Below are 25,090 nucleotides of genomic sequence, written 5' to 3'. Positions count from 1 at the left end.
CGTGGGTCTCCAGGCAACGTGGAGCACCTGAGCCTCCTGGCTGCTGTCCCAGATCAGGCAGGAGCAGGTTCTATGGCCAGAAAGTGTCAGGGCCACACAGACAGTGACAGATGTTACAAAGGGCAAGATGAAGATATGCCAAGGTGAGTAAGCACACAGCCTGGGGTGTTTTCTAATTCCTGGGCGGCTATTTTTAAAACCTGACTGCACACCCAGGAGCAATGGCAGGAACCTGCGCAGGCATTCACAGCTGCCTTCACCAGGCAGAAGGCAGATCAAACTCCAATGTCCACTACAGAAGACGAGGTACAGGAAGTATATGGCTGTCGGGCGACATGATTATAGCCATTAGAGAAATGAAGGGCTGGGGGACGGCTCAGTGGGGTACGTGATTGCTGGACAAGAATGAGGACCCATGGAAAGCGGGGTGCAAGTGTGTGCCTCTGCAATCCCAGTATTCCTATGAACAGACAGGGCAAAGACAGGAGACCCTCCCCCAACACACAGCTAGCCTAACATACACAGCACACAACAAAAATGAGACAACCCCACACACATCTGAAGCAAGGTGGAAGGTGGGGACCGACACCTGAGGTTGTCCTCCAACCTGCGTACACACGCCGTGGCACTGACACACACACACACTCACAGATACAGAAGTGCACAACACACATCATACAAAATACAGTTTCCTTAGAGGAGTGAAGTGGCGGCACAAGCTGGCTCATGAAGGGCGAAAGGATGGAGTCAGGAAGGCTCCCCAGTGTGGGAAACACCCAGGACAGATGAGACCACACAGAGAGTCCAGGGATGATGCTAAGCAGGTGTGAGAATTCCTCCTGCAGAGTGTGTCTCAGAGTCATCTCACAAGGAGGGGGTTACCACTCTGCAAATGCCACATGTTAAAGGGTCCAGGAGGCGAGGGACAGCTCAGTATCAATAGGTCCTGAATGGTATCTGCAGACGGTCCTACTTCATCCGTCTGTGTCCCGAGGTGAACTTCCTATTGTTTAACTTCACACACTCTCTGTGGCCTCGATAGGTTTCCTATCTACGGGTCTCAGAGCAGGAAGCTGCAGGACGTTTAAAATGGAAACAAAGCAGAAGCTCAGAAGGCGCGAGACATCTTCACCCACTGGTCCTAGTCTTGAAATACGGACTTCTGTATGGCTTCAGAATGGAAGAGCCAAACAGAATGAGCAGGAAAGATGCTGGAGATTTCTGTCCCAGGAAACCGGCCACAGTAAAGATAAAGAGATGCTGGGCACTGAGGCACAGTAATGCCAGCACCTGGGAGGTGGAGGCAGGAGGATCAGAGTTTAAAGTCATCTTCAGGTACAGAGACAGGTCAAGACCAGCCTGAGCTACAGGAGACTGGTGCTTAGTCTATCAGTCAGCAGACCAACCAGGTGCAGAGAAGCCATGGATGTCTGGCAGGTGTGGTCCCGACACATCCCCAACATTAACCGGAAAGGCTATCAGTTACTCAGTAGCCTTCCAGATATTTCTTGTCTGCTGAGTCAGCCAGGAAACTCTGCAGTTGGTCAGGACATGCAGTGTACATGTAAAATGGAACACCATCCAGAACAGAAACAAGGAACCAGTGTGTTGTGACAAGGAGGAGCTACATGGTCCACGGTTCAGTGAAGATGAAAGCCATCATGTGATATTTAAAACATTTACAATCCTAACACTCACTGGGGCAGGAGGATTGTAAGTTCAAGGTCCGCCTGGGCTATATACTGAGTTCCAGGGTAGCCTATGCTAGAATCCGCCCCTGTCTCACACAAACAATAAAACAGGAAACAAGAGAACAATAGTGATACTCAAAACAAAGTAGGGCCAGCGAGATGGCTTAGTGTTTAGGCACTTTGCCCCCAAGCTTGTTAATGAGTTCAATCCTGGAGACCCACACTGTGGAAGGAAGAGAAGTGACTCTGACCTTCACACAGCAGAGACAAAAAACACCCTCCAAATCAACAAAATGTGGCTGGCTGTGGAATGCCAGCATTTGGGAGATGGAGGCAAGAGGACCATGCGTTTGCGTTCAGGTGGTCTACACAGCAAGACCCTACCCCCACCCCCAAAAGTAAGCAAAAATAGAAGAGAGAGCAAGAAAGTTTGGTGGGTTCTAACGGATAGAGCCAGCCAGAAGAGCCTGAGGCAAATGCTTATGACAGCCAGAGGCATGGAACTCACTTTCGTTCTTCATCTTGTCAAAGTAGGCCAACTTGGAGGCGGCATGTATGGCGCTGGATGATTGCAGTGTGCCAACCACGGCATCCATGAGCAAGACGTTGGTCAGTGCTTGCTGGACGTACTGCGGGTCCTAGGGCAGAAGCGGGCATGTGTCAGCCCCATCCCCTCACTGGACAGTAGGTGAGGAGCTGGGAGTTGGGGTCACGTCATCTTTTGCTCAGAGTTACAATAAACCCTGATTGTTGACTCTGGGAGCCAGCGCATTTTCTTCTCTAAATAAGGCAGGCAGGACCTTATGCCTCCTCACTCCTGCCCCAACCACACTAAGATAGCAGCGCTGGTGACTGTACCCAGTGACAGGTGAGGGAACAGTCCCGCCATGGGCTTTTGCCATTGCATAGCTAATCTGCATAGCACAGTGGGTGTAGAACCAAATGGCTGGGCCAGAGATCACGGAATACAGAACCTTAGAGAGGACAGAGTCCACTCCCAATCCATGACAGGAATAACCCATCACAAGTAGGGGCCCCACCCACGCCACCAGCCAGTCTGTTCCTTCTAAGATATTTCGGGTGGCTGGTGAGGCTACAAGTCTCCACATACCCTTATGACCAGTTCCTCTGTGCGAGTCCTCTGATGATGGTCTTAATCCATTGTTTTGGTTAGGTTAGGTAATTGTTTGAGACATGGTCTTGCTCTATAGTCCAGGCTGGCCTCAAACTCCAGGCCTTCCTAGCTTAGCCTTCTGAGTACTGGGATAATGGACACATGCTCCCATACCCGGCTTGCTTGACGCATGTTTTCCTTGGCATTTAGATGATGAACACCTCCTCCAACCCTCCCCACCATTCACTGGGAAGACACCAGAATGGAGGGTGCACAAAGGGAGTCAATGTGGGCTGCAGCCTTCATGGGCTCCTCCTCACGCCAACCTCAAAGGCCACGTGGCCTCAAGTGAGGTCACAGAGCCACAGCAGCTTCTGTGTCCCTTCAGATAGTAGAACTCCCCTGCCCAGTGGTGCCAGGCCTGAGCTGTTAGCTCTCGGTGCCCCCTTCAGGACCTGGCGCTACCCGTGCCCACAGGACCACCCCCACCTCAGACCTTGTGGTCGTCTGCCAGCTTCTTCCCGGCCCACATCTCCTTCACCATCAGGTGCCACAGGTCACATTCGGACTTCAGGTTAGCCTCGAAGACTTCCTTCTTGGCCACTGTCTTGATCTTTAAGGTGGGTATCTTCAGGAGGAGAAAGACCATTGTGGAGTTTTTGACTTCCTGCGGGAGGACGAGAATGTGACGTTGCAGAGGAGAAGCCTGGGTTGGTAGCAGGAGGGAAGGAGCAGCCTCAAGGTACGAAGGGCAAGTTTGGCCATGATGTTGGGCACGTGGGCACCTTACAGCCTTTCACTTTCCCAGAGGGCTTCTGGAGCGAACCAGCAGCGCAGACAGGGACGAGAGCTGCAGGCCTGTGGGCATCCCAGTGGCCACTGGTCTTGGCCCTTCTTCCTGCTGTGACCCCAGTAGCTGAGAACACATGACACCCCCACCCCACCTCTCCTAGGCCTCGAGTGTGGGACGGTAATTGTTAAATATAAGACCGTCAGGTTCCAATTCTGACCTGGGTTTTGGTTTTTTGTTTTGTTTTGTTTTTTTGTTTGTTTTTTTTTTTTTCTTGCCTCTTTTGCTTGTTTTTGTTGGTGGAGTTTGTTTTTTTGTTTTTTGAGACAGAGTTTCTCTGACCTGGAACTTGCTCTGTAGACCAGACTGGCCTTGAAACTCAGAGATCCACCTGCCTCTGCCTCCCACCCACCCAACTCTTTTTCTTTCTTCTTGTTTTGAGACAGGGTCTCACTCTGTTGCCCACACTAGCCTAGAACTTGCAGAACTCCTGCCTCTGAGTCCTGAGTGCTGGGATTAATGAGACACACCAGTACACCTGATTCAGACCTCCTCCTCTGGAGTAATGTAACGTGGCCAGGCGTGGTAGCATATGCCTTTCATCCCAATACTCCAAGGCAGAACCAGGTAGTTCTCTGTGAGCACTACATAGTTCAGGACAGCCAAGGTTACACAGAGAAACCTGCTCTCAAAAAAGCAACCAACCAGGTTGTAGAGATGACTCAGAGGTTAAGAGCATTTAATTGAGTTCAATTCCCAGCAACCACGTAGTGGTTCTGATGCCCTCTTCTGGTGTGCAGGCAAACATGTAAGCAGTACACTGTGATGTAATAAATAAATCTTTAAAAAACAAAACAAAACAAAACAAAACTGGGAGGTGGTGGCACACGCCTTTAATTCCAGCACTCAGGAGGCAGAGGCAGGCAGATCTTTGTGGGTTCAAGGCCAGCCTGGAAGCGAGCTCTAGGATAGACTCTAAAGCTACACAGAGAAATCCTGTCTCAGAAAAGAAAACAAACAAACAAATAAATAAAATAAAATGTGCCCAGATGTGTGGTAGAATATGCCTATAATCCCAACATTCAGGAGGCTGAGACAGGAAGATTGCAAGTTCAAAGTTAGCCTGGGCTACATAGCAAGACCCTGTCTCAAAAAGCAAATAAACTTTGAAAACTAATAAGAAGTATGTGCTCAGAAACCCCAATAGACACTGTGGGACACAACATGGGGACACACTGGGAAACCGCGGCTACCGGTGGTTAGCATGTAGCCATCTCGCTGAGATGAATTCATTCCTAACCTCCCATCTTTGGGAGACAGTCATAGCCAGCCTTACCTTGCACCTCTATACATGGTCACTGCAGTGGAATCGGGTGAGGAATACCGCCCCAGGGGTGCCATCTCACCCTTACTTGAGAGCTGAGCAAGCTGGGGTACAGAAAGGTACATGGTGCTGAAGGTAACCGAGGGCAAACAGGGATGCCTGGGGAATGGTTGCATCCTGCGCCTGTGATCATGGCAGCCTCACCTCTATGTTCCTGAAGGTGGCGATCTCCACGTAGTCCGGCCGCCCCTCGGGGAGCAGGAACAGGCGCTTCTGGGTCATGGCGATCTTGCCAACACCGCGGTTGGTCCTCACGGAGCTCGACAGCTTGTACACGCACTCGTTCTTATCCAGATGGTCCATCAGCAGTGCAGGCAGGCTGACCTCTTGTGCCTCTGCTTCCGTCTCCTTCCAGCAGGTGTAGAAGTCTCTGAATGTTTCAGGGTCAATCTGTTTTTCGTGTCCTGGGTTTAACAAGAGAGATTTCATTGGGCCTCATGCCTCAAGCATGCACTACCCGAGTCAGGCAGCAGGTGGCACCAATGCCCACAACTCTGAAGCCTTTGTCTGCCCCAGCTTGTGGGGCGGGCCATCTGTCTCCTCTAGCCCACAAAGGGATGACCATCTGACCTACCATAGGTAGTTACAGTAACTGCAACAAGAACACTTTTTTTTTTTTTTGAAACAATTGTTCTGTTTCTGAGACTGGCCTGGAATTCACTGGGCACCAGTTCTGCTCCTGCCGTCTTAGTCTCCGCATGCTGAGATTCTAGGAGCGCTTTGCTATGCCTGGCATATAAGGCGCTTTCTTCTGGGGTACAGCTGTCGCCCACACTCACCTTCTGAGACCTGCTGGCTCAAGCTCTTCGCTCTCCCCATCTCCCTTGCCTGGTCCTACCTGGCTCAAGTGTCCAGAGCCTGTTGCTACTGTGTACTACTGTGCCTCGGACCCTCCGTCCTGCACAGACCGTGCTCCTCACTGCTGCCGCTGCCACCTCCCAGCTGCTAGGCTGCTTTCCTCGGCCCCCACAATTGCTTTCCTAAAGCACAAGTGGACCTTCCTGCTCCTCACCCAGACCTTTTCAGACTGTTCAACCGTATCAGACCTCTAGTTCCCTGAGACTGCCCCCTCTTTCCTTTCACGCCCCATTCTCCAGCCATACCAAGCACTGCTCTCAAGCAGGCCATACGGTTATGTGCCTCCATACAGACTCATCCTAACTGTCACACCAGAACACCCTGCCTTTCCCCTCAACATGCAGGTGAACAGCCCCATGCAGCCTGCCCTAACAATGCAGAGGACAGCCTCATGCAGCCTTCCCTAACATGCAGAGAACAGCCCCAGCTCCATGCAGCCTGCCCTAACAATGCAGGGAACAGCCCCATACAGCCTGCCCTAACAATGCAGGGAACAGCCCCATACAGCCTGCCCTAACAATGCAGGGAACAGCCCCATGCAGCCTGCCCTAACAATTCAGGGAACAGCCCCATGCAGCCTGCCCTAACAATGCAGGGAACAGCCCCATGCAGCCTGCCCTAACAATGCAGGGAACAGCCCCATGCAGCCTGTCCTAACAATGCAGGGACCAGCCCCATGCAGCCTTCCCTAATAATGCAGGGACCAGCCCCATACAGCCTGTCCTAACAATGCAGGGAACAGCCCCATACAGCCTGCCCTAACAGTGCAGGGACCAGCCCCACACAGCCTTCCCTAACAATGCAGGGAACAGCCCCATACAGCCTTCCCTAACAGTGCAGGGAACAGCCCCATGCAGCCTGTCCTAACATGCTGGCTGCACACCCACCAACTGTGCACATACCTCCCTCGAGGCACCGGTATAACCACCAGCACACACCAACACTGACCTTCCACGGCACAAAGAGGACGCCCTTATATCCACAGCCTATGGCAGCCACACTCACCAGGCTTGTATACAAACTAGGAAGCTGAAGTAGGAATTACAGCCCCTGCCTGCTGGCAGCTGGTCCCTGCTCATGCAGAACCCGTGTCTCCCTGTGCTCAGACTTCAGAGGCCCAGGTCTGAGGTGGACCAAGTCCCATTGGGTCCACATCACCAGTCCCAGGTGTTAACGGGGTCACGGTGACAACTGTCTGATACATCTCTTTTGCTGCCACAGTGTGACGGGTGAGCACACAGCCATGTGCAGACCGTAGAGGACGGGAAAGGTTCCAGCGGAAATTTCCAAATAACAAGGATAGCTGAGGCGCAGGCAGGAAGGAGGCCCAACAGGAAGGTCTGTCACCAAGCTGTAAGGCAGCCCGGAACATTCTCATGGGGACCTCCACCAGGTGGTGCCATTCTCAAGCTTTCGTTCTGTTTATCTTTCAAGGTAGTTGAATAATATGTATTTTAAATTCCTTTTTCTCTTTTGCAGAGCTTAGAGGTTGAATCCAGGATCTTGCCTGTGCTAGGCAAGTCTTCCACTGAGCTACACCCCAAACCCCACGTAAGTTTTGAATTGACTGGAAAAATAATTTCACATGGCGTGGAGGTACAGTAGCCATCTGTATAATGTGTAACACAAAGTGACTGAGGAAGACAAACAACAGAGAATGGGAGACCCCATGCGTGGGACAAGCCTCTGAAGTCTCCTACACTGGGCAGGGAGTTCAGTGAGGTGACTGACAGTTTGACAGTCATCCCCTGCCCCATAAAACTGTGACCCAGAGTCCTCCACCTGACAGACACTGAGTTCTGCAGCCTGCTGGGGCCCAGGCTTCAGACTGACTGCACTTGGCTCATAAGCACGTGTCATTCCCATCAGACATCATGTAAGATAGGCTTTGGGGGGACTGGAGAGATGGCTTAGAGCCATCAGAGGTCCTGAGTTCAAGTCCCAGGAACCACATGGTGGTTCACAGCCATCAGTGGTGAGATCTGGTGCCCTCTTCTGGCATTCAGGCATACATGAAGGCAGAATGTTCTATGCAAAATAAATAAATAAATCACATATATATAGATAGATAGATAGATAGATAGATAGATAGATAGATAGATAGATAGAGAGAGAGTCTCAGTCACATAGGGTACAGGGAAGAGCCCAGAAAACAGAACAGAACAGGAGAAGAGGCAGGAGCGGCAGCTCACACCACCACTTGAGAGAGTGACAGAGGCAGGTATCCTTCATGCACATCCTTTGGGATAGACCCTCTGTGCAGTCAGCACCCGAAATGTCCTCGTATAGACACGCGGCCCATCCTTGAAGGCGAGGGGCTCGTGTGCTCTGGACGTGCTGAGTAGGAGCAGCAAGACTAAAGACACCCCAGTAGAGGGAAAGCAGAATTCTCGCGCTTACAGCCAGCACCCCAGCTAGCGATGGATACCACACTGCCAGGACTACGGCAGGCCCCGACTACAAGCTATGGTGCCTCCCTCACTGTGCACACACCCACAGCCGCTGTGCACACACGCGGACACCCACACACTCCGTTGTCCTCAGGTGCATGACAGTCACACCCACAGGCAGAATGCCCATTCCCTGCCTCCAACTTCTCACAAGTGTACCGCTATGATGTGCCCTCTTGCCAGCGGCTCACGTCACACGAACGAACATGAGAATGGAAGTGATCGTTTTAAATACAGTCTCAACCTTACTCTTTTGAGGTGGGTGTGTCACGGGGTATTGAACCCAGGGTCTTGCTCACACCAGGCAAGCTCTCTACTGAGCTTTGCCCCAGCCCTCAGGCGTCCTCTTGTACACATACAAGTCACTGTAAGATAGGAACACTCAGCTTTGCAAACATTTTGTCTTTCAGCACAGCCGCTTGACCGGAATACACATACAGTCATTGCAGTGACAACGGGGTCCTGTCACCTCCTGGGGCACTTCTCTACCTAAGAAGCCATGTAAGTGAAGGCCAATGACAGTCCTTCACTGGCCGGCTCCACAACTATAGATCAGGTGCTCACTTCCCAGGCTCTCTGGAAGCTAGGTAGTGATGTCACACACTGCCACTAGCGGAGGAAGAAGAAAGGCCTTAAAAGAGATGCGGGCTCTCTTCCTACACCAGGGTCCACCAGCCATTGAGTAACTAGGTAACCAGACCAGACCAGGGCTGTGAAGGCGACAGAGACGCCACCAGACATGCTCAGCATGCTGCCAGGTGAGAAGAATTACCCTATATTCTGAATCCCTTTATCTCAGGCCACAGTGCACCGGACCCGCAGTATACAGGGGGTCCTTGGGGCATTCACATCCTCATGAGGTCACACGGCGGGATGAGGAAAAGCACACCCACAGCGCCTTCAGAGTCTGTCTGTGAATGCCTTGCCTCCCTACACACACTAGCACACCATAGCTGCCTGCAGCCCCGGACTCCCAAGCAGTGCAGGCTACCCCACAGAAGGCTACTACTGCCCCTGGTCAGTGACAGGTGGTCCCCATCTCCATCTCCCCCAAAGCTGTGTGCATCAAGTCTCTTCTATAAGTGACAGTGTTAACACAAACCGGTACACCCTCCTGTGGGCTCTAAGATCTTTCAGGGTTGTACGCCCAACACCATGGAATTTCAAGTTTACTGCTTGAGAAATGGTTAACAAGAAAAACATCTGCCTGCCGGGTGGTGGTGGCGGCGGCGCACACCTTCAGTCCCAGCACTCGGGGCAGAGGCAGGCGGATCTCTGTGAGTTTGAGGTTAACTGGTCTACAGAAGGAGTTTCAGGACAGCCAAGGCTACACAGTGAAATGCCGTCTCGGAAAAACAAATAAATAAACAAAAATCTGCACGTGCTCAGTAGAAAGCACATGCTCCAAATATTTTTTAGCTGCAGTTGGTGGGATCTGTGGTGGCACCACCTGTGGATGGGCTGACGGGACTGGCCTGGCCAGCAGAGAGCAGGGAATTCAAGAGTTTCAGCAGCTGGGTCCAAGCCTTCCTGCGGCACACAGGTCCAAGCCTTCCTGCGGCAGTTCATGATCAGCCCATTTATGTTCTCTGCAGTGCTCACAGCACGGCCAGGGGTGACACCTGGTGTGCCCGCCCTGGTAGCGCCTGCCCTGGCAGCACCCACCCTGGCAGCGCCCGCCCTGGCAGCGCCCGCCCTGGCAAGGTGAAGATGTACAGAACACAAGAAGCCCACTCAAGTCAACAGTGGAGAGAGAACTGTCCCAACATAAAACTCAGGCAAAGGCTGAGATTATAACTCACAGGAAGAAGCCAGCATGGGGATAGATGGTTGAGGTCACCAGCTGGGCAGTGCTAGCTCACATTAGACAGGAAGATCACTGTGGCAATGAGACAGTGGGCAGCAGAGCTCACAGGTGGGGCAGCACAGAGCTGCGGTGCTGACACTTGGCCCAAGCAAGCTTCCAGCTCTCAGCAGAGGAACCAACCCACACAGGCTATCAAGGGACAGATGTCAGGGCCCCCCCTTTCAGTGTCTGGAAAGGCGAAGTCACAGGACACCTCTCAGTTACAAGATGACAGATGAAGTCGGGTGGTGGTGTCACACGCCTTTAATCCCAGCACTCAAGAGGCAGAGACAGGCAGATCTCTGTGAGTTCGAGGCCAGCCTGGTCTACAAAGCGAGCTCCAGGACAGGCTCCAAAGACACAGAGAAACCGTGCCTCAAAAAACAAAAAAGCCAAACAAACAACAATAACCAAAAGATGACAGATGAGCTATGCTCCCTCCAGCGTGGTCAGCAGACAGACAGAACAGACACACATGTCAGTACAGCTAACCTGGATCAGTGAGAAATAAAACAGGATTTCAAACTTCCACAGATGGCGGGACACAGTCCGTGAGTGTAAAACATCACCTGCGTGCTATTGGGAGACATCTCGCCATCAGGGATTTTGAGCGAAAGAGAAAGCAGAGCCTGGGCTGGGGACAGTGCTTCACTGGGGATACGGCACAGACAAACCCAAGAAACATGGGTCTTGTAGTAAAAGGTACCAAGACCTTCTTAATCAGGTGGGCTGCCCTGGCACCTGGCACACTGCCCCCCGTCGTGTGTGTGTGTGTGTGCATGTGTGTGCATGTTTGTATGAGAATTCTGAGGCACAGCTGTGCAGCCGCTGCACAGCCACTGGGTCAGATGCAACTGCAGAGACAGCCAGCCTCGCGTAGACCTCAGCCATGCTGTACCGCACGTCACCTGCAGCCATGTGTGCACTCTGTGCTGTGTGTCCCATCATGTTACATCACACCAGCAAAAGCTGCCCCAAACACTGTGACTGACTAATGCCTTTAACGTACAAGGGTTTGTGCTCTTGCCGACACCCACTGGTTTGATTACAGAAAACGGAGACTTCTCGTATCTTCTCACTGCCGTTACTCCACGTGAAAACGGCAAGCTAGCAGGTCTTCACACTGCGTTGTCTTAGAGTAGCTTACTTTAAAATTGCTTTTCTAAGCTGGAGTTGCTGATTTGAGTTTCATTTAAAGAAAGTCATTAAGTGAATCCTGACTTGGGATTAGAATAGAACTTCAAATAATTTCTGAAACAAACCTAAAAATACATCTGCCATTTGTTTTACTAAGTACTTATGCAAAGCGGGGTTCTAAACACTGAGGATTACAAAATCAGAATATCAACTTCCAAAGATGGGTTGTGCAGAATCAAACATTCATTCGGTTAAGATTTTACAAGATTTAATTTTTTTTCCTTCTAAGACAGGGTCTGTCTCTATAGTCCAGACTGACCTAGAACTCACTATGTTGTTGAGGCTGGCCTTGAACTCATAGTTCCTCCTACCTCAGTTTCCCAAGGGCCAAGACTGCAGGCATGAGCCACAATACTCATCTTCAAGATTTAATTCTTGGCCAGGCATGGTGGTATATTCCATTAACCCTTGCACTTGGGAGACAGAAGCAGGTGGATCTTCATGAGTTTGAGGCCAGCCTGGTCTACATAGTGAGTTCCAGGCTACATAGCAAGACCCTGACTCAATAAACAAAAACAGCCAGACAGTGGTGGCGCACACCTTTAATCCCAGCACTCGGGAGGCAGAGGTAGGCGGATCTCTGTGAGTTTGAGGACAGCCAGGTCTACAGAGTGAGTTCCAGGACAGCCAAGGCTACACAGGTTTCAAAACCCTGTCTTGAAAAACAAAACAAACAAACAAAAAAAAGTATATTCATCTCATTAATTTGGAAATTTGTATTTTTTTAAATAAAGATTTTGAGATAGCTTCATACACCCCAGGCTGTTCTCAAGCTAATTAGATAAGCAAGGATAACTCCGAACCTCTGATTGTACCATCTTCCCATCGCTGAGGCTGGGATAACAGGTGTGAGCCACCATGCCTGATTTATTCTAGGCACCGGGTTCAAGCGTGCTAGGCAGGCACTCTGCCAACTGAGCCACATCCCAGCCCTGCTTCTGTCTTTAGTCAATGTTAATATTATATTGTATACAACATAATCGTATTAAAACGTATTTCCTTATGACTGATTACCAATGAGTGTTTGCACACCTGGTTTATACTCCTAAACACCTGCATCTCATGGAAGACTCTTGGGTGAAAGTGGCCATGAGTGCAAGTTCAAGAAGCCTTGGCTTGGGGTAGAGAGATGGCTTAGTGGTTAAATGCACTGACTGCTCTTCCAGATGGACCCGGGTTCAATTCCCAGCACCCACATAGGGGCTCATAACTGTCTGGAACCCCAGGTTCAGGGGACCGACACCCATGGCACTACACCAGTGCATATAAAATAAAAAAATAAATTAAAAAAAAAGAAGCCTTGGCTTACGGGACAGTGTCAAGGAAAAAAAAAAAAGCTGTCTGTGTTCAGTGCAGACACAGCTCCTTTTTTATCCTTTTGATCTTTAGTGGATCCAATTGTCGCTAGAGACCCGAAGACCCAGAGGGCATCGGAGCAGCTGTGGGGTCCTCTTACCCATGGTCAGTGCCTCAAACAGGCGATGGATGACGACGGTGTCTTTCACGATCCCCGACTCCTGAACCCGCTTCACAAAGTCGTTCAGCTGCATGTGCTTCTTGGGCAGCTCGAAGTTCTTCACGGCGTCGTCTGCTTTGGGGGCCTCGCCCGGCTTGTCCAGGACCTCTGTGATGAGCCGTCTCAGCTCGGGAGTCCGCTCAGCCTGGGCCCACTCGGAGGCTGACATGGATTCCACCATGCTCTTAACAAGGTCGGCTGGGAAGATCCCTATGTCGGTCTTGTACAGGTTCTGGAAGTCCAAGAGGGCGCTCAGCAGCTGCCCCTGCCTCGCGTGGATAAGGCCCCGCAGGTAGAAGTACCTGGCCAGAATCAGAGAGTCACCAGGGCCCAGCAGGCCCATGGCCTTGCTCAGCAGGGTGGTGAGGTCTGTGTAGTAGGTCTGAACGCACTGGCTCAGCAGCGGGAAGTGGATCTCAGGGATCTTGAATGTATATGTTGACTTCGGGGTCACTTTGAGAACTGGAAAAGAAAATCAAAGGGAAAATGCATGTAATTAGCATGGTCCTGGAAAAGGTAGAGGGGTCCCTATCATGTCACTGTGTGCTTTGGACATAAACCCATGTGCCTCTTTCAAGACATTCCTTGGGGTGAAGAAGAAAAGCCCATTTTGTTCTCAGAGTAACAACTATTCTCCTTGGGGGCAATTATGTCTTCAAAACTATGAATATTAAGTGAAAATGCTGTGACTGGGCTCTGAAGACTAAGCAAGTAACCTAAACCAAGTTATATCTGCCACGCAGGGCTCAGCCTTTGGAAGCGTTTGTCACCTGAACAGTGGCTCTGGGCAGCGGTAGCATGGGCTCCCACCGCAGAGGTGCAGAAGGTGAGGACTGAGGAGAACAGAGCTCCTAAGTGCCACAGGCAGAAATTAAACCAGTTCCCTCCAAAGCCTCCTGGAGACTAAACACTGATCAAGAGTTGAAGCTCCTCTCCTCCTGGGAGCTCCCTTAGGACAAGAGACCATAGCTGCAAGCACAGCAAGGCTGGAGGTGGTGCCCCAGCTATGGAAGCTGGAGGAGAGTGGGGCCTGTGAGGGTGCAGGGGTAGGAGGTGGGTAGGGCATCCTCCAGATGAGGACGGAAAAGGTAGGCTGTGTCCCAGAGTGAGTGTGCACACGCCGGCCATGCCCAGGGAAGACACTGCAGGCTCAGAAATGGAACTGGTCTGCTTGGGGTCACACAGCCAGGAAGTTGCTACAGAAGGGTTCACACCTCCTAAAACTCTGAGAGTTTTCATTTGCATACTGTCTCTGCCGACAGCAACTCTCTGGGGACTCCCAGCTTCCTGGAGCTAGCTGCAGCCTGAGCTAGGGACAGCAGCTGTCAAGGGCCTGGCCCCCCCAGCAGTTTCTCCCACCCATTAAGGACTCGGTGGGGCTTAGAGTACAAGTAAATGATACAACACAGAACAGGGTGTGCCTCGGGGAAGTTTACACAGAAATGCAGCATGGCGTGTAAATATCTAACTGCATCCTTTAGGGAGGGACTGGTACCCAAACAGGGGCATCCTATTACACATCCGCAAATATAGACATGTCCTATATGTATAACATACAAACATGCACTTGTGTGTGCATACACACACACACACACACACACACACACAAATATGAGGGGGTCATGAACACAAAATAATCTTTTCAAAAATATACATAAGCCAGGCAGTAGTGGTACATGCCTTTAATCCCAGCACTGGAGAGGCAGAGGCAGGCGGATCTCTGTGAGTTTGGGGCCAGCCTGGTCTACAAGAGGTAGTTCCAGGACAGCTAGGATTGTTACACAGAGAAACCCTATCTCGAAAAACCAAAAAAAAAAAAAAAAAAGAAAGAAAGAAAGAAAGAAAAAAGAAAAGAAAAAAAAGGTTCTTTTTTAAAAAATTTTTATGGAGGCAGAATTTCAGGAGTCTCACAATGAGTACACTCACATAAGGTAGCCTGAAATCCAGAGTCTGGCCCCAAACTCAAAAGCACCAATCCTTCCCCAGCTCCCGAGTTGTTTAGGATTACAGGTGTTCACTACCACACCTGGCCAAAGTAGTTTAAGATTTTAAGCATATTCCTTCCCTCTAAACCAAGCTACGAGCTATTGACTGCCGTGTTGGGCAAGTACGCGCAGAAGGGTAGTGGTCTCGCCTGGACTGCTGCTTTTACAGCTTGAGGTGTCCATTATCCGAAGTGACGAGTTCCTGGGTGGCAGCTCGGGCAGGGAGATATCCTGCAGGTTGGGCATGCTGACCACCATACGTCTGTGGGTGATGTGCAGAGGCGAAGCCTTCCGGGAGGCCATCTTCTCCACGGTTGGTCTCCTCGGACTGATAAGCATCCTGTCTATCCTAGGGAAGAGCAAAAGTTCACTTCGCGGGCACAGAGATGAGAAGTGTGAGCCTCCAGGGCCACCACACCCAGGGTGACAAGCAAGGGGACAGAGCCATGCACAGGGGGAGAACCTGTCACTAAGTCCAGTCTTGAGCAGCTCAGGGGAAAGAACAGAGGGTCTCGGAGAGCCCACAATCCCAGAGATGGACAGGGCTGATAGCTGCACGAAATCAGGAAAAGGCAGGAAAAAAAATTAGGCTTCTTGAGTGGGGAAGCATAGGAAAAAGTGAAGCTGGACAGAGATCAGGGTGTAGTACAGGATGCTAGGCCAGGCACACAAAAGCTGCCCCCATGAAACAGGGACACATAGAGGAGGCTGCATATTTAAAGGCTCTTGGTGAATTGTTCAATATCCTGCCAAACCGATCCTTTGCATGTCCAAATAGAGCTGTGACACATGAGCCCTCAGTCCCCAGAAAGCCATGTATGTGGGACAAAGTGAGGCACCTGTCCTCCTCAGACTGGGTGTCAAGGTCCATCCGAGCAAAGGCGTCCATCCTGCCATTGAGCCGGGCCTTCAGAAAGGAGTGGAACATGTAGGTATCCAAAACCTGCATGCGAGCGAGAGAGGCTGTCAGACTGTGCTCGTGGTCCCCGAGCCTCCATCCAGAGCCTGCAGCCACCCCGCTGAGGAATGACCTCTCCTTGCAGGCTCTAGGCACAAGCCTGTGACGACAGGGAGCTTCACGATGGCTTCTTTTTAAACTGTATTATTTTAAATTATGCATCTGTGGGTATGTGCACATGAGTGCAGGTGCCGGCAGAGGCCAGAGGGGTCAGATCCCCCTGGATCCGAGATTATGGTGTGAATCACACAAGGAGAGTATTGAGAACTGCGCCCACTAGAAAGCAGTATGCACTGTTAACCACTGAGCCATCTCTCCAGGTCCGCAGCGGGGTCTTAAGTACTTGGAGCTTCGTTCCTCACTGGCACATGGAAAAACAAAAGTTAAGAAGCCCAGGCCACCCGGCCACTACAACAGCTGCGCCTGTAGTGTATGTGTCCCTGGCCCCAGGGACCTCTGGATATTTCACAGCACACAAGCTGCCTCGGCCAGATCAAGAACCAGACAGCCCCAAGGTCCTGACTCCACAGGGGACTCCATAGCACTGAGGCTGTTTCTCCTCAAATGTATGGGTATGCCATCTGGTAAGGAAATTCTTGGACTACAGGCAACCCCCAAAATAGGCAGGAAAAGGAGGTAAAAGGTGCCCCGATCTACTTCCTTTCTGGATAGGGATCCAGAAAGATCCACACCAGGAACTCAAAGTCAAAACAGTGTAGGAAGATGCAGGGAAGAATTAGACCATGTGAAAAGATGGACAGCAGCACTCTGTGAATAACTAGAGTTAGTATGGATAGCCTTGACCCAGATGGGCAGGACCACAACCTGACCTGGATCACTATAAGAGAGCAGAGGACACCAGGAGGGTCACAGGGCGGAAAAGGGGCGGAGAGGCACACAAGAGTCATGTAGGAGTCACACCATCACGTTACCCAGTGAATGGTGTAACCTAGACCCTGGAGACGGATGACTCCTCCCACCTCAAAGGTGTCAAAACAAACCCACAGGGGCTCCACAGGGATGCCACCAGATCAAAGCCCCGTGCTTTGTATGGTGGACAAAGCAGTCATTAAGGGATGGGCAGAAAAAGTGGGTCCACCAGGCGGTGATGGTGCACGTCTTTAATCCCAGCAGTTGGGAGGCAGAGGCAGGCAGATCTCTGTGAGTTTGAGGCCAGCTTGAACCTCAGAGGTAGTTCCAGGACAGCTAGGGCAGTTACAAAGAGAAACCCTGTCTCGGGGAGAGGAGAGGTGGGGGGGGCTCCACCCCAACTCTAGGATAATGTTGAGGAAGCTGCTGAGAAACAGCTCATGTCAGTCCCTGAGAGAAAGAAAGGATCAGCAGTGTGACAATGGCAAGATGGGCCAAGTTCTCCTCATAGACAGAGCAGAGGCTGCGAGGCCGGAGGATGGGGGCAGGGAAAGGGGACTGATGCTCTGATTGAGGGCATGGTCGCCTACGTCTGCACATGTGCCACAATCCACCAAACCCACATGCCTATAACTGTGTCTCTTATTTAAAATAGACTACACTCCAAAGCTAACTTAAAATCGAGGCAGCCAAGGAATGAAAACCAGGCAAAAACATTCTTTCTGAAAAAGCGAATACAGTTGATGAGACACGACGAGATCCCGAAAATGCCTTCTTCGAGAGATGTTTCAACAGAGGAGTGAGCGGGTGGTGCCACCCGAGCCCTACCCTCTCACCTGCTTATAAAACTGTTGGTCCCCTGCTGCCCGCGTCTTGAGAAACTCCTCGCTGTTGAACACGCGGTGTTCATAATTCAAGTGATTCTTCACTTCCCTAGCAAAGAGAAGGGGGGTCAAGTGCTGAACCACAAACGTGCAAAAGCACACTGTCTAGCAGCAGAATGACGCCGAGAAACACACTCTTCACGACTTACTGCATCCCCGGAATGACAGCCTCAGGATGGACTATGTGATCGCCATCACTTCTCCAGCTAGGAAGAAGCCGGGAGACAGGGCTGCCGCCTCCTCCTTGAGCCTCGGCTCTTTACACCAATTAAGACTCAATAATCAGCTATGGTGCTCGTCAGTTTGAGGGTGGAGGGCATGCAGATGGCGCCAACGCTTCAACTACTAGCCTGTCCCGGACAAGTCCCTCCTCCACTGCATAACCTGTCTCACATGGTAAGTTCATGGACTTCAGTTGACAATCTTTCCAAGCCACAGTGACATATAAATGGCCTGCAGGGTGTGGCCAGATGGATGTGCCTGGTATCTTCCCATCATTGAGTAAAAGTGCATTCATCGAGGGATATAGAGTTTTACAGTCTGGAAACTCATTTGCTGGTTGCTTTGTTTTGGGAGTGGGGAGAAAGTCTCATATAGCACAAACTGGCCCCAAACCCAGAGGGCAGTCTTGTACTACCAGTCTTCCTACCTCTGCCTTCTTCCCAAATTCTGGGGTTACATACGTGCACTACCACACTCGGCTGAAGGTATTTTGTTATTGTAAGAAAGAAAGAAAGAAAGAAAGAAAGAAAGAAAGAAAGAAAGAAAGAAAGAAAGAAAGAAAGAAAGAGAAAGAAAGACAGACATTCATGGGGCTGGAGAGATGGCTCAGAGGTTAAGAGCACTGGCTATTCTTCCAGAGGTCTTGAGTTCAATTCCCAGCAACCACATGGTGGCTCACAGCCATCCATAATGAGATCTGGTGCCCTCTTCTTGCTTGCAAGTATATATGCAGACAGAACACTGTATACATAATAAGTAAATAAATCTTTAAAAAACAAAATAAAGATACCTGACCACCTCAACCATAAAAGATTTGTCTCCAAAGAAGGAAAGAAATATCACAGGATGGAACTTTGAGCAAAGGAATAATACAGTCTGTCTCTGACACACCACCTCATTCGTTTCCCTAATAAGTTTGCTTTATGTAGCTGGGTCGTGGTGGCATACACCTTTAATCCCAGCACTTGGGAGGCAGAGGCAGTTGGATCTCTGTGAGTTCGAGGCCAGCCTGGTCTACAGAGGGAGTTCCACAGAGAGACCCTGTCTCAAAAACAACAACAACAAAAATTTTGCTTTATGTATGTGAAGACATTAAAAGAGACAGACTGTTTAAGTTTCAATTTGGAAACAATCAGAGCACGGAGAACGCCATTGTTCTGTGTTAACCCCTCCTGAGCAGACACCCCTCCAGAACAGACCAAAGCCTGCCTCAGAGCCTCCTTTGCTAGGGATGCAGGGAGCAAGCAGCTAGAGGGGGAAGGGATGCAGCAAGAGAAAGAGAACAGCTGGAAGGGCCCCAGGTTGTAACGTAAGTCCTTACGTGACAGCTTGGTTTCTGTACTGTGTCACATTCAACATACAAACTTCACTTGACTACTTAGCCAATGCCAGTCCAGGGGTGTTGTGGGAGTATCTTCCGCTGCCTCAGCCAATAGTCGCTGAAGCATGAGCCCACAGTGCAGCGGGGAGCGACTTCCGCTCTGTCAGCCAATAGCCGCTGAAATACCAGCCCACTGGGGCGTGGTATATTTCTCTTTTAAAAAGAGACACAGATCCGGATCAGGCCCTCTTGGTTCCGGCACTTGGTCCCGGCTCCTGCTCCAGCGACTAGGCTCCCTTCCTGACGGTTTATGGTGTATGTAAGTTTCCCCCCCCAAAATAAATAACCCCTTAAAACATAACTGGTGTGGGATTGATTCGCCGATACAGGGCTTAGGTGGCGCTGGCACACACCAGGCAGTGGGCAATGGTAAAGAGCTTCCTAGCAGTAAAGTTGGCACACTCATCTGTCCTGAGCGCCTCGAACGCTGCCCCATCCTGCTTCTGAGTCCCATGGAAATGGGCAACTATTTCATAATTAGCTTCAGGAAAACACCCTCCCTTGACGAACCCTGAGCCCTCAGCCAGTGCACACAGACACAGACTCGGTCTGCAGGCAGTATCTCCCAGGAAGCCACCTTGCAAACCGCCATCCAAGTGGCCAGTGATGAGAGAGGCAGAGTCAAGGCTGGAAGGATGCTGGGCAGGGTGGAGTCTATCTGCTCTGGTCATGAGGAAAGGCTGGGGAATGAGCTCAGTGGCCAAGCCCAGACGCTGTGATGAGCTCTGAAATACCTGAAGATGCCGACGAGCAGCTGGAGGGTGATATGCTGGATCTTGCAGTTGAGTGTCTGCTGCCAGGCTCGGCGGCGGGCGAGGCCCTCGTTCAAGTCTGTGCTGGAGCTCAGGTGGGCAAGGTGCAAGTCTGGATGCAGCTGGAGGCTCTGGACTCTGGAAAAGGGCAGACCAAGCTGAGTGACTGGGTGTGACATGAGCAGAAGCCAAGTAGATGGGTAGTTGAAGTTGCTCTGATGTCTGTCAACAGTGTGGGGGAGCGTTACAAATTCGGGACTGGAAAAGCTCGTTCGCCTCCAAATATCACCGCCTGAAGGCCTGCCTAAAAGGAGCGGGCCTCCTTCCAGGACACAAGTACTTCCTGTGTCAGGGCTGCCACGACAGTCAATCACCACTCCCAGCAGCTACCTGGCAGCATCCCCTGGCCAGGTAGGACCAGAAGCCACTCTGTGCCCTGCATTACATGTCCTGAGTGCCACCATTCATGGCCTAGCAGGGAGCTGACCACCAGCTCATCTGTGAGTCCTCAAGCACAGAAAGGGACTCACTGAGAGCCACCACCAAGTATGGGGCCTGGCCTTCCCATTACCATGCAAGTCCGTGTGGTTGAGAGGGGCTTAGGGATGTAGCCCTGAGCACGATCTCCAGCAGTTCAAGGATATGAGATTTGCCCAAGGGTAGGCTCTGGGCGTCAGCAAACAAGCCTGCTATTTTAGACAGACAGAAGCAACAGACATTTGTTCCACAAATGTTCCTCATGTGCCCAGTGTAGGCCAGGCATGGTCCTGAGGGCGGGCCAGACAGAGGCCCTACTTACTGCATGGGGCTTGTGGCAGAGCAGGAGAGACAGAAAACAAGAGAAGCTGGCTAGACAATGAGGTGATAAAGGGGCAACACAGACCCCATGTGGTGTAGCTATGAATGTGAGAAGACACAAGGTAGTGGGGGCCCCTGGGGTGAGGTAGAGGAGACGCTTATGGGTACCCACAATCCTCCATGAGCATAGTAAGCTTGCAGGGCCCAACATGGACCATAAGAAGCGGGTGCAGGTTGCAGTGATGTTCCGGACTCATTGCTAACACCCTGAAGAGCTGCCGAGTAGAAGTCCCAGCCCTGACTGACCTGACTGGTGAGGCCTTTCGGGACCTTCCCGCCTAACAGAGTCATGACAACTGCATGGTAATGCCAAACACAGAGCAGGGCACAGCAGGGACAGAATACCAGCCACTCCCCTGCATGGGCCACACAATGGTGCTACCTGTGGTGTGGCGTCTTCTGAGCCTTCTGCTCAGGGACGATTGGGTGTAAGAAGCTACCCGCTCCCTAGAGAACCTCATCATACACATACATACACACACACACATACACGCACGCACGCACACACGCACGCACACACACAGACAGCATACCTGAGAAAAGGGCCCTTATCCCTGACCTAAGGTAATGGACACTTCTCATCAGCATCTCTAGGGGAATCTGGGAGAAAAGACCTCTGTCCTATGTCTTTCTGGCCAAACACCTCTGAATAGATAGATGTGCTTGCTCTGCCTTTTAGGACAGTTGAGGAGGCCCCACAAGAGTCTGGACCAGGCTTAGAAGCATATGGACCTGTCAGGTTTACAAAACAATGTTCCTGTACTGAGCCCCTGTGAGATGCTTCCACCTACAGGCTCATTCTAGGGGCCCTGCCACAGCAGGGACCCAGCCCCACACCCCTGCACTTGGATTCTGAAAAGCAAGCCACGCCGACACTGCTAGATTCTCCAGCCAAAGCAAATAGCTAGGCGGGCTTGGAATGACTCTTCTTGCCCCCTGCCAGGGGAGTAGCCCTGCTTATCAAGAAGAATGTAAGAACCCACTCAGGAGTCCAACCCAAACTCCAATGTGACTGCAGGATAGCCATGACGCTAGCCTAGCTCCCACAGCATTAAAGGACAAACCCCCCAGGTTCCCCTAACTTGACTTTGGAGCCTTTCTTTTTAAACATTATTTTTTAATGTATTTATTTGTATTTTATGTGCATTGGTGTTTTGCCTGCAATGAATGTCACTGTGAAAGTGTTGGATTCCCTGGAACTGGAGTTAGACAGTGGTGAGCTGTCAGATAGGTACTGGGAACTGACCTGGGTCCTCTGGAAGAGCAGCCAGTGCTCTCAACTAATGAACCATCTCTCTAGTCCAACTTTGGAGTCTTTCAAACTTCTGATGATGGGGGCTGGAGAGATGGCTGTATAGGTGAAAGGGCTTGCTGCTCTTCCAGAGGGCCCAGGTTCAATCTCCAGCACCCACACAGGGGCTTACAACAGTCTGTGACATAGTCTCAGAGGACCCAGTGTCCTCTTATATCATCCTTAGGCACAAGACACATACAGGATGCACAGACATACATGCTGGCAAAATACCTATAAATAAACTATTTTTTTAAAAGTGCATCTGGGTGATGGTGGCGCACGCCTTTAATCCCAGCACTCAGGAGGCAGAGACAGGCAGATCTCTGTGAGTTTCAGGTCATCCTGGTCTACAAGAGCTAGTTCCAGAACAGGCTCCAGCTACAGAGAAACCCTGTCTTGAAAAACAAAAACAAACAAACAAGAAAGTGCAAAAACCTTCTAATTGTAGAAGAAATGGGGGCAGGGGCTGACTACTATACTCAGGTTGAGTGTTCCTTATCCACAATGCTTTATTTAATAGAGTGGGGCTTAGTGTCTAGAGTGCTGGCCTGGCCTAGCATGTCCTGAGGCCCCGAGTTCTAGTCCCACCACACCCCAAATAAAACAAAAAGAAGCGAACTTTGAGAGCAGAGGTGTCTCAAGTGTGAGATTCTGAATACCTGTCCGTACCCAGTGAGACATCTCAGGCCGGGCCCAAACCTAAACACCAAGTTCTTTTACGTCAGTCACACAGATGAAGGCCCTTCTCCACAGGATGTTGGTAAACCTGGGTTTTTAATGTGACCGACCCGTCACAGGAGCTCAAGTGACGCATTTCCCTCCTCTGGCACTGAGTCAGCACTCAAAGTGTGACAGATTCTGAAGTATTTAAATCTTGGAGTTCCTGATTAGGGATGCTCCACCAATATGCAGCGGACTCCATCCAGGCAGAAAGACGATCCACTAGGCCCGGGTGAGAGGTCAGGAAAGCCCAGTAAGCATGCTCAAGCACTATGTCCTGGCCTCCCAGACCAGGGTTCCAGTCTCCCCAACAGAAGGACCACAGGGGCCCAGAGCGCGGTGGTGCACGTCTGTACCTCAGCGCTCAGAGTCAGAGCTAGGAAGATGGGAGTTTGAGGCCAGCCTTGGTTGCTGTGGTGTTTGGATGCTTGGCCCATAGGGAGTGGCACCCTTAGGAGGTGTGGCCTTGTTGGAGGAAGTGTGTCACTATGGAGTCGGGCTTTGAGGTATTAGATGTTCAAGCGAGGTCTCTCTTACCATTTCCTACAGCTCCCAAGGACAACAGTTCTAGAGTAGGGCGGAAATAGTACGACTCAAGGGAGCAGGGCATTGTGTGTGACACCTGCCCAGCCTGGAACCAGGGCCAGGGAAGGTTGATGCCATAGTGTAGCCACCTCCTGACTTACCAGTACAGGTACTCCCAGCCACCCAAGGATGGGAGCCTCTGCACTGGGGGTCCTGGAGATCTCAGGGCCCTCAGAGTATTGAATATCTGTGAATTAGCCCTCTGGGGAGAACGTCCACTGAGCCAACTCCAAAGAACCAGCACACAGTCAAGAAATAAGGTAGGGAGGTAAAACACAGTCGCGCTGGGGAGGAGGTCACCCTCAAGATGACCACCCTGAGTATCACAGCACAGGGGGCATTGCTGCTGTCACTGGTGCAGATCTAGCTGAATCGACGCACTTAACAATGTCCCACACATACCTAGTGAATGTATGACTGAATGAATGAATGAATGAATGAATGAATGAGCGAGCTTAGGAGAGCACAGCACAGGGCCCAGGGGACACAGCATTGAGAACCTTCTTAGAACCTTCCTGGGTTTCCAATGTGCCCTGCCTCCGTTAGGCCGTGATTCGTATTTAGACAAGATCTGAATAAAGACAAATCATTTTTGTTTAAAAATATTCACAACAGGGCAGAGTGGCACGCGCTTTTAATCGCAGCACTCGGGAGACAAAGGCAGGCAGATCTCTGTGAGTTCGAGGCCAGCCAGAGCTATACAAGGAGACCCTATCTCATAACACCAAAAATAAGTAGTACGATTTCAAAAATAATGTCCAAACCCTAAGTATGAAAAGTATCTACGAGAATAACAAATTAGAGAAGTGGCAAGCACAGAATTGGAACACGCGTGTGCGCCAACACAAACCGCCCCACGTTACCTCTGAATGAAGGTCTGTGCCAGCTCAAAGGGGACGTCAGGGATATCGCTGTCGCTGTCAGAGAACTTAGAGCAGGTGACGCTCCCGTGGTCAATGTCTATCAGGACCAAACCATCCGCTTCCTGGAAGACAGAGGCCAAGGTATGAGTCCGAGTCTGCACACACTTTTAAAAACCTACGACAGTGTTTGCATTTGCTGAGACAGTACCAGTGTTCCGCCACCCGGCCCAGTGCAAACACCTCTATGGGCGTGCAAGATGCTCGCAGTGGGGAAGTCTGATGAATGGCGGCTGTGTGCACTTTATTACACTGTCTGCCCACTCTGCAGCCTTCACTGCAACCCATCTCCAAACCTGTACCTGTCCCCAGGCAGAAACTCTGTCCCCATTCAATGCTAACTTGCTGCTTCTCCTGTTGGCCCGCGGCCTTCTGCTCTGGGTCTCTATGTGATCACTCTAAGGACCTCCTGGAAGTGGCTCACTCAGTGTTCTTGCCACTCAGCAGTGTCTTGGAGGATGTCCTGGACAGCCCCAGGGGTCAGAATCCCTTCCCTTGTGAAAATTGAGCGGTTCACACATAGATGGGCCATCGGCCTTCTCTGAGCTATGGCACCAAGGCAGGCTGTCAAGTTTCCATCACCCTAGGACAAATACTACATGGAGTACTTCACGGCGCCTTGAAGGAACATTCCAGAACTCCACAAATACACTCCCCACACTCAATGCCCAGTATATCAATTAGCTGTCCAGTCAGCTCTGCCACCTAGGGCCCAGAATACAAGGCTGAGTGACCTCAATACAGTGGTGGAATTTCTGAAAAAAACGCATATCACAGGACTCTTAAAGTCCTATCTCTGAGGGCAGGTACTAGGC

The 25,090-nt window shown here is 51.0% G+C and overlaps 1 protein-coding gene across 1 annotated transcript in view; it reads right to left on the bottom strand.

Annotated features, from left to right (window-relative positions):
* Positions 1–25,090, bottom strand: part of Dennd3 (DENN domain containing 3) — a 56,264-nt gene that overhangs the window by 9,925 nt on the left and 21,249 nt on the right. Inside the window, exons 8-16 of the mRNA XM_048457143.3 lie at positions 24,219–24,340; positions 19,881–20,036; positions 17,496–17,592; positions 15,671–15,774; positions 14,981–15,180; positions 12,787–13,308; positions 5,124–5,383; positions 3,302–3,472; positions 2,200–2,329 (exon numbers count right to left, since the gene is read on the bottom strand). Coding sequence (XP_048313100.3) covers positions 2,200–2,329; positions 3,302–3,472; positions 5,124–5,383; positions 12,787–13,308; positions 14,981–15,180; positions 15,671–15,774; positions 17,496–17,592; positions 19,881–20,036; positions 24,219–24,340 — 1,762 coding nt within the window. The remainder of the gene's footprint in view (positions 1–2,199; positions 2,330–3,301; positions 3,473–5,123; positions 5,384–12,786; positions 13,309–14,980; positions 15,181–15,670; positions 15,775–17,495; positions 17,593–19,880; positions 20,037–24,218; positions 24,341–25,090) is intronic.

Source organism: Myodes glareolus, chromosome 19, assembly GCF_982192425.1.
Source record: "Myodes glareolus chromosome 19, mMyoGla1.1, whole genome shotgun sequence".
Lineage (NCBI taxonomy): Eukaryota > Metazoa > Chordata > Mammalia > Rodentia > Cricetidae > Myodes > Myodes glareolus.
This window is presented reverse-complemented; position numbering and strand designations above follow the sequence as displayed.